Source organism: Lolium rigidum, chromosome 6, assembly GCF_022539505.1.
Source record: "Lolium rigidum isolate FL_2022 chromosome 6, APGP_CSIRO_Lrig_0.1, whole genome shotgun sequence".
NCBI classification, from domain to species: Eukaryota; Viridiplantae; Streptophyta; class Magnoliopsida; order Poales; family Poaceae; genus Lolium; species Lolium rigidum.
The window spans coordinates 323917992-323927611 of NC_061513.1; the positions used below are offsets into that span (position 1 = coordinate 323917992).

At 47.2% G+C, this 9620-nt stretch overlaps 1 protein-coding gene across 1 annotated transcript; it reads left to right on the forward strand.

The window, feature by feature from the left end:
- Positions 1–3305: 3305 nt before the first annotated feature.
- On the forward strand, positions 3306–8899 carry LOC124668116 (ABC transporter C family member 3-like). The gene is made up of 10 exons (XM_047205310.1): positions 3306–5696; positions 5771–5857; positions 5937–6578; positions 6661–6825; positions 6902–7196; positions 7302–7516; positions 7720–8025; positions 8136–8199; positions 8369–8608; positions 8710–8899. Exons 1-10 carry the CDS (start codon positions 3306–3308, stop codon positions 8805–8807), a joined length of 4503 nt encoding a protein of 1500 aa, XP_047061266.1. The 3' UTR covers positions 8808–8899.
- The last annotated feature ends 721 nt before the right edge of the window (positions 8900–9620 follow it).

Consider the following 9620-nt stretch of genomic DNA (forward strand, 5'->3'; position numbering starts at 1 on the left):
AATCTATCAAGAATGCTAGCAAGGGATAAATCAAAGTTATTAGCAGAGCTAGATGATGTGACTAATTTTTTTATGGCATTAAAAGCTTGATCTCCATCACAATGGAGGAAATCTCCTCCTACTACAGCATCCAAGGCATATCTATAACGAAGAGTAAGACCAAAATAAAAGTTGCTAAGAAGCAAACTTAGAGGCATTTTAGGTTCAGTTCTACTATAAGAATCAAAAATTCTAGACCAAGCTTTCTCAAAACTCTCCTCACCCCCTTGTTTAAAGGTAAAGATCGATTCCTCAGGTGATAGAGCAACAACTACAGGACTAGTCATGGTAATAAAATAAATGCAAGTAACTAATTTTTTTTGTTTTTGATATAGAGAGCAAGACAGTAAATAAAGTAAAACTAGCAACTAATTTTTTTGTATTTTGATTTAGTGCAGCAAACAGAGTAGTAAATAAAATAAAGCAAGACAAAAACAAAGTAAAGAGATTGAGAAGTGGAGACTCCCCTTGCAGCGTGTCTTGATCTGCCCGGCAACGGCGCCAGAAAAAGAGCTTGATGGCGTGTAACTCACACGTTCGTTGGGAACCCCAAGAGGAAGGTATGATGCGCACAGTAGCAAGTTTTCACTCGGAAAGAAACCAAGGTTTAATCGAACCAGTAGGAGCCAAGAAGCACGTTGAAGGTTGATGGTCGCGAAATGTGATGCGGCGCAACACCGGGGATTCCGGCGCCAACGCGGAACCTGCACAACACAACCCAAGTACTTTGTCCCAACGAAACAGGGAGGATGTCAATCTCACCGGCTTGCTGTAACAAAGGATTAAGCGTATCGAGTGGAAGATGTTTGTTTGCAAGAAAATAGTAAAACACAATTGCGAGTAGAATTTATGCTATGTAAAGAATAGGACCGGGGTCCACAGTTCACTAGAGGTGTCTCTCCCATAAGATAAAAGCATGTTGGGTGAACAAATTACAGTCGGGCAATTGACAAATAGAGAAAGGCATAACAATGCATATACATGATATGATAAATATAGTGAGATTTAATTGGGCATTACAACAAAGTACATAGACCGCCATCCAACTGCATCTATGCCTAAAAAGTCCACCTTCGAGGTTATCATCCGAACCCCATTCGGTATTAAGTTGCTAAGCAACGAGACAATTGCATTAAGTATGGTGCGTAATGTAATCAACAACTACATCCTCAGACATAGCATCAATGTTTTATCCCTAGTGGCAACAACACATCACAACCTTAGAACCTACTGTCACGATCCCAGGTGTCAATGAAGGCATGAACCCACTATCGAGCATAAATACTCCCTCCGGGAGTTAAGAGCAAAAACTTGGCCAGAGCCTCTACTAATAACGGAGAGCATGCAAGATCATAAACAACACATAAACAATAGATTGATAATCACCATAATCATAGTACTCTCTATCCATCGGATCCCGACAAACACAACATATAGTATTACGGATAGATGATCTTGATCATGTTAGGCAGCTCACAAGATCCAACAATGAAGCACAACAAGGAGAAGACGACCATCTAGCTACTGCTATGGACCCATGGTCCAGGGGTGAACTACTCACTCATCACTCCGGAGGCGATCATGGCGATGAAGAGTCCTCCGGGAGATGAATCCCCTCTCCGGCGGGGTGCCGGAGAGCGATCTCCTGAATCCCCGAGATGGGATTCGCGGCGGCGGCGTCTCTGGAAGGTTTTCCGTATCGTGGCTCTCGGTACTAGGGGTTTCGCGACGGAAGCTTTAAGTAGGCGGAAGGGTAGGTCAGGGGGCCACACGAGGGGCCCAGGGGGTAGGTCGGCGCGGCCAGGGCCTGGGCCGCGCCGCCCTATCTCCTGGCCGCCTCGTGGCCCCACTTCGTTGACTCTTCGGTCTTCTGGAAGCTTCGTGCAAAAATAGGACCACGGGCGAAAGTTTCGTCCAATTCCGAGAATATTTCCTTACTAGGATTTACGAAACCAAAAACAGCGAGAAAACAGACAATCGGCTCTTCGGCATCTTGTTAATAGGTTAGTTCCAGAAAGTGCATAAATATGACATATAATGTGCATAAAACATGTAGGTATCATCAATAAAGTAGCATGGAACATAAGAAATTATCGATACGTTGGAGACGTATCAATAATGAAGAATAAGAAGACCTCAAAAAGAGGCCAGAAGGTGCCAAGATAGCAAAAGAGAAGAAGAAAAGGGGAGGTTTGGCAACCTACAAGGATGAGTTCAATGCTAGCACTAAGACCAAGAAAGCATTGGCGACCGAACGCAAAGAGGACAAGGAGGCTAGGTGGAGGGAGCTCAAATCTCTTGAGGACGAGAAGTGGCGGTCCAAGTTGGCGGTGGAGGAAAGAAGGATGGCACTACATGAAGAAAGAATGGCGAAGGAGAAGAAGATAGAAGAGTAAAGACTTGCACTTGAGGCGGAGAAGTTGGCAAAGGAGAGGGAGGATGCCGACCGCACCATCATGTTCATGAACCCTAGCTCATTTGATGATAAAGCTAGGGTATATTGGGAGATCACCCGGGCAAAGATCTTGGCCCAAGAGAGTGGTGGTGGTGTTAGTGTTTGAGGTGGTGGTAGCCGAGGAAGTGGTGGCCGAGGTGGCGGTGGCCTCGACAACATATACATGCCGTGTTGTGCTTCTGGATCAAACTTGATCAATTTGTTGCTTTTGGGATAATATGTATGCATGTTTGAACTTTGTATGTTTGAGATATTTGCACCTTTAAGATTTAGGGGTTCCTGACGCCAACGTTTAGAGGAAAAAAATTATTCTCCTCTATTTTACTTCGCCATTTGCTCCTCTAAATTTTAGGTCATCGGCTAGAGATGCTCTTAGGTATCCGCTAAAAATGCTCAAAGAAGTTGTAACATTTTGGGGTTTCAGTCTTTAGAATTGTTTTCCTCGTTTAAATGATTTGATTTGTTCATGTAAAAAACCTGATTTGACTTGTAAGATTATAGTCCTTGTGAACTATTCATGCGTGTCAATCTACCTCTATAATCTCACGCCGGCACCGTTTGTTCGTGGGTAAAAGACATCTTGATCCACCATAACCCCTACTTACCTCTACCTCTCCGTCCGTCAGATTCCGCTCTGATCGTCGCGGCCGCGGTGCCTTCCACCCCAAGGAGTCGAGCGAGCCGCAGCCGCCGTGCCATCGATCGTGACCTTTGCACCCAGCGACCAATGGCGGGCGCGGCGGTGACGCCCATGTCGCGTCACCGGCGACTATTAAACTCCATGCTCAGTCAGCCACCCGCCTCCATGTCCATGCCCACCGCGGCCGCGCCCGTGTCGTGGCCCTTGGCGGCAGCGATGGCGGCGGGTGACGCCGACCAGCAGCCTCTGCCCCTATTCCTGCGCCCGGTCATCCTCCACGGCGTGGGTGCCGCAGTCCACCTCCTACTCGCCCTCGCCATCGCCAGCCAGCTCATCTTCGCCGCCGGCAACCGCCGCGGGAAGGATCCGGCGGCGAGAGGCGCCGGGTTCCGGTGGGGTCGGCTCGCGGTGCGCGCCACGTCGGCTCTGGCGGCGTCCGAGGTCTTCCTCGCCGCGTACTCCCTGGTTTCCTGGTACCTCGACAACAGCGGGGGGTGGCGGGCGCCCGATGCGGTGGCGGACCTGGCAGACGCCGTGTCCCGCGCGGTGGCGTGGCTGCTGCTCGCGGCGTACCTGCAGCTCGAGTACCGCAGCCGCGGGGAGGAGCGTTTCCCGGCGCTGCTCAGGCTCTGGTGGGCGCTCTTCCTGCTGCTCTCGGTGCTGGCCGTCGCCGTCCACGCGGCGACGGGCCTCCAGTACAGACTCCCCGTGCCCGCGTTATCATGGGCGCGCGACGCTGTCTCGGTCTTCGCGGGCGGGGTGCTGCTCGTCGCCGGGTTCTCGGCCAAGAGCCAGGCGGCGAGCGGCTCTGTTTCAGAGGAGCCTCTCCTCAACGGCGCGGACAGGACGGCCAGCGACACCATCGACGCTTCCATGTTTACAGGCGCCAGCTTCCTCAGCTTCCTCACATTTTCCTGGATGTGGCCCCTGCTCGCCGTCGGCCACAGGAAGACGCTTGACCTCGGCGACGTCCCGGACCTTGACCACGGAGACAGCGTGGCCGGCCTGCTCCCGTCGTTCAAGGCGAACCTCGACGCGCTCACCGGCGACGGCTCCGGTGGCCAGAAGGTCACGGCGTTCAAACTCACCCGGGCCATAGTGCGCACCGTGTGGTGGCACATCGTGGTGACCGGGCTCTATGCTCTGATCTACAGCCTGGCCATCTACGTTGGCCCATACCTCATCGACTCACTGGTACAGTACCTCAACGGCGACGAGAGGTACGCTGGCAAGGGGAAGCTCCTTGTTGTCACCTTCATCGCAGCTAAGGTGTTTGAGTGCTTGTCACAAAGGCACTGGTTCTTCCGGCTACAGCAAGCCGGGATACGAACAAGGTCTGTGCTTGTCTCCAGCGTGTACCAGAAAGGGCTCTCCCTGTCCAGCAGCTCCAGACAGAGCCGCAGCAGCGGCGAGATGATCAACATCATCAGTGTAGATGCAGACCGCGTCGGGCTTTTCTCATGGTTCATGCACGACTTCTGGTTGGTGCCGCTCCAAGTATCCATTGCATTGTTCATCTTGTACTCCACCCTCGGGATTGCCTCGCTTGCGGCACTCGGTGTCACTGTTATCGTCATGCTTGCCACGGTGCTTCCGATGCAAATGCAGGAGAAGTTCCAGACGAAGCTGATGGATTGCAAGGATGTCAGGATGAAGGCGACATCTGAGATCCTGCGCAACATGAGGATTCTTAAACTGCAGGGGTGGGAGATGAAGTTCTTGTCCAAGATCATTGACCTGAGGAAGACAGAGGAAAGCTGGCTCAAGAAGTATCTTTACACGTCGACCATGACAACTTTCGTGTTCTGGGGTGCCCCGACCTTCGTCGCGGTGGTAACCTTCGGAGCCTGCATGCTCCTAGGGATACCATTGGACTCAGGGAAGGTGTTATCTGCATTGGCCACGTTCCGGGTCCTTCAAGAACCAATATACACCCTTCCCGACATGATCTCGATGTTTATTAAGACTAAGGTGTCTCTTGAGAGGATAGCATCTTTCCTGTGTCTCGAGGAGTTGCCGATGGATGCTGTGCAGAGGTTGCCAAGTGGTCACTCCGATGTCTCAGTTGAGGTCAGCAATGGGTGCTTCTCCTGGGACGCCTCAGCTGAAGTACCAACGCTGATGGACCTGAACTTTCAAGCTCGCCAGGGCATGCGGGTTGCAGTCTGTGGGATGGTCGGCTCTGGAAAATCAAGCTTGCTCTCTTCCATTCTTGGTGAGATGCCAAAGCTATCAGGAGAGGTCAAGGTTTGTGGAACAATGGCATATGTCAGCCAGTTGGCATGGATACAGAGTGGCAAAATTCAGGACAACATACTGTTTGGCAAGGAGATGGACACTGAGAAGTATGACAGGGTCCTTGAGTCGTGTTCTCTGAAGAAAGACTTGGAGATATTACCATTCGGTGACGAGACAATAATTGGAGAGCGAGGCATCAATCTTAGTGGCGGGCAGAAGCAAAGGATTCAGATAGCCCGAGCTTTGTATCAGGATGCCGACATCTATTTATTTGATGATCCGTTCAGTGCAGTCGATGCTCACACAGGCTCCCACCTCTTCAAGGTATAATATGATCATTTTTTGTTTAATTAGAAGTTTTAGAATAACATGTTGCTTAAGGTTTCTACCATTTGCAGGAATGCTTACTTGGGGCTTTGGGTTCAAAAACAGTGGTTTATGTTACTCACCAGATTGAATTCCTACCTGCAGCTGACCTTATTCTGGTAAAAATTTGTTGCGCAAATTTCATCTAAATTTATTGTCGTATGTTTTTCATTTCCTCATAAGATAATTGTAATGTAGGTAATGAAAGGTGGGAGAATAGCACAAGCAGGCAAATATGATGAAATACTTAGCTCAGGGGAAGAGCTAATGGAACTGGTTGGTGCTCACCAAGATGCTCTCACAGCATTGGACGTGATTGATGTTGCTAATGGAGGCAATGAGGCTCTCTCTTCTAGTGGTGCAGCAAGCCTTTCTAGGTCAGTGTCATCAGCTGAGGAGAATGATAAACAAAATGGTGAACAAGACTTTGGCAAGGTTCAAAGTGGGCAGCTGGTGCAGGAAGAGGAAAGGGAAAAGGGAAGGGTTGGGTTCTGGGTCTACTGGAAGTACCTTACATTGTCTTATGGAGGAGCTCTTGTACCATTCGTGTTGATAGCTCAGATACTTTTTCAAGTACTTCAGATTGCTAGCAATTACTGGATGGCTTGGGCCTCTCCTGTGTCGAAGGATGTCGAGCGTCCAGTGAGCATGTCAACACTGATCAACGTCTTTGTCGCATTGGCTGGTGCAAGCTCGCTGTGCATCCTCGTACGAGCACTGTTTCTTGTGACAGCTGCATACAAAACTGCAACTCTATTATTCGACAAGATGCATATGTCAGTTTTCAGAGCTCCTATGTCTTTCTTCGATTCCACTCCAAGTGGGCGCATCTTGAATAGAGTGAGTCAGAACTTCCACAAATTTCTTTGGAAGTTTAGTTTATTGGCTTCAACCATGCTCACACAAGAATTAAATTTTTTAGGCTTCAGCTGATCAAAGTGAAGTGGACACCAGCATTGCTGAACAGATGGGTTCAGTCGCATTTTCCATGATACAACTAGTTGGAATTATTGCTGTAATGTCTCAGGTTGCATGGCAGGTGTTTGTTGTTTTTGTTCCTCTAACTGTGGCCTGCTTCTGGTATCAGGTATTTTATTTAACCTATTTATTCTCCATGCTGTTTTAAACGCAAAATTAGCATGTCGTATTTATATATTTTGCAGCGCTACTACATTGATACAGCCAGAGAACTGCAAAGGCTGGTTGGGGTTTGCAAGGCTCCTATAATACAGCATTTTGCAGAATCCATTACTGGATCAGCAACCATCAGAAGCTTTGGCAAGGAAAATATGTTTGTATCAACTAATAGCCATCTAATGGATGCCTTCTCTCGACCTAAATTCTATAACGCTGCAGCAAGGGAGTGGCTTTGCTTCCGCTTGGATACACTATCATGCCTTACATTTGCGTTCTCTTTGTTATTTCTGATCAGTCTACCGACTGGTTTCATTGATCCAGGTATGTTGTTACTTGATCGGAACAGTATTTATACTACATAGATGGTATTAGTAGATATGATGTGAGTTTATATGTGCTTGTAACTAAATTACATCTTGCTTTCAGCAATTGCTGGTCTCGCTGTCACATATGGGCTTAATTTGAACACACTCCAAGCATTTGTAGTCTGGTGCATGTGCAGTTTGGAGAACAAGATTATATCTGTAGAAAGAATTCTGCAATATATAAGCATTCCAGAAGAGCCCCCTCTTTCAATGTCAGGAGATAAGTTGCCTTATAACTGGCCGTCAGAGGGAGTAATTGAGCTCCATAACCTCCATGTAAATGTCCTCATCCTTTTTCCTCCTGTTTACTTATTCTGTATTACCATGTTGTTCTGCAGAAGTTCTGTATCTTTGACACGGTGAGTGAGCTATCGATAAGATATCCAGTCTGATGGGCATGTGAAGCTTCAGTGCTTTGCCAAGCGCGTATAACAAGTATTCTAGACAACACAGATCTGTAACTTTTCAGTTTGATGCAGGTGAGATATGCTCCACAACTACCATTTGTTCTGAAGGGCCTTACAGTCACTTTTCCTGGAGCCATGAAGACTGGCATTGTTGGAAGAACAGGTAGTGGTAAATCAACTCTTATACAGGCCCTTTTCCGTATTGTGGATCCTACTATCGGTCAGATACTAGTAGACGGTGTCGACATTTGCACCATTGGACTGCATGATCTGAGATCTAGACTGAGCATCATTCCACAAGACCCAACGATGTTCGAGGGAACTGTAAGGAGCAACCTTGACCCTCTCGGAGAGTACAATGACAATCAAATTTGGGAGGTAGTTTCAATTTTTTCCCAGGCTTCATTTCTTGTCGGTCCTCAGATTCTCTTCACAACAATTGAAAACTCTTAGTAAACTTGTAGTCTGAATCTTTTGCTCCATTTCAGGCATTAGATAACTGTCAGCTAGGAGATGAGGTCAGGAAAAAGGAGCTGAAACTTGACTCACCAGGTCTGATAGAGTGATAATGTGATATATATTTTTTGAATCATGCAGTTGCAACTCTGATGCTGAAATAGCATTTCCGTTTTATATTATTTTACTTCCAGAATTCAAAAACTGCAGCACATGCTACTGCATGTTTTCCGAAAACTGATTTTTTTGTGAATTTACCTTGCAGTGATAGAGAACGGAGAGAACTGGAGTGTGGGTCAGCGCCAGCTTGCCTGTCTTGGTAGAGTGATTCTGAAAAGGACTAAGATACTGGTTCTGGACGAAGCCACTGCTTCAGTGGATACCGCGACAGACAACTTGATCCAGAAGACACTACGGGAGTATTTTTCGGAGGCAACGGTCATCACGATTGCGCATCGAATCACCTCGGTCCTCGACAGTGATATGGTCTTGCTTCTTGACAACGGTCAGCCATCATCCCTTCAAAAAAAAATCACAATCACGTCTTATTAATTTGTTTGGCGAAAAAATCTGTTGGTCTGACAAACTGCATGCCAATCTTTGAAGGTGTTACCGTGGAGAGTGACACACCGGCCAGGTTGCTGGAGGATAAGTCGTCTCTGTTCTCAAAGCTTGTAGCAGAGTACACCATGAGGGCTACGTAGCAAACTAGTGAAAGCTCCAGCGATTCTTCCATATCGCCGCGGCTTTTGTTGAGCTAGTCTGAATGTTGATAATGCAGAACAATTGCTGGTAGGAAGTACTCCGTATTAGCAGATCTGCCATGGATAACTTTTTGCGGCCAACGCTTGGTGGCCGAGGAATCGGGAGAGGAAAGGAGGGGAAGGGAGGAAGGAGAGGCAGCTGGGAGGGAGTGTTCGGGAGATAAGAGGGTTTGTTGGGATTAGGACCGCTGGGATAGACCACAATGGCTGGCGTTGCCGTGCGTAGGTGCATGTACATTTTTTCGGTAGAATGATTTAGAACTTACATTACAGATATATAAAAATGTATAGACATGAAACATGGAGCTTAAATTTAAATACTCACTTAATGATCAGTAGTCGAAGATGATATTTTTCGAAATATGAAATACTCGTACGCTTGTTTGGCAACCCTCATTTCATTTTATTTGGTAGAAATAAAATGGAAGGACACGAATGCCATCATTTCACTTTTTATTTGAAATCCAAGCTCAAAAATCATGTTTGGGTGCCACAAGGACTGATCAAATGAAATGATTTGTAGTAAGAATTGACTTAACATAAAACACCAACTCCTTCAAAGTTTCAATTGAAATGATGGTTCCAATTTCATGACAGCCAAGCATAATTGCTATGGAATCTGGACTGAATTCCATAATTTCGGGGCGAAATGATGGCTACCAAATGAGCTACTGTATTAGAGAAATTTTGAGCATCCCAATACCTCGATGTAATGGCACGGCCGGTAAATTGTTCATAGAAAATTGACATGGT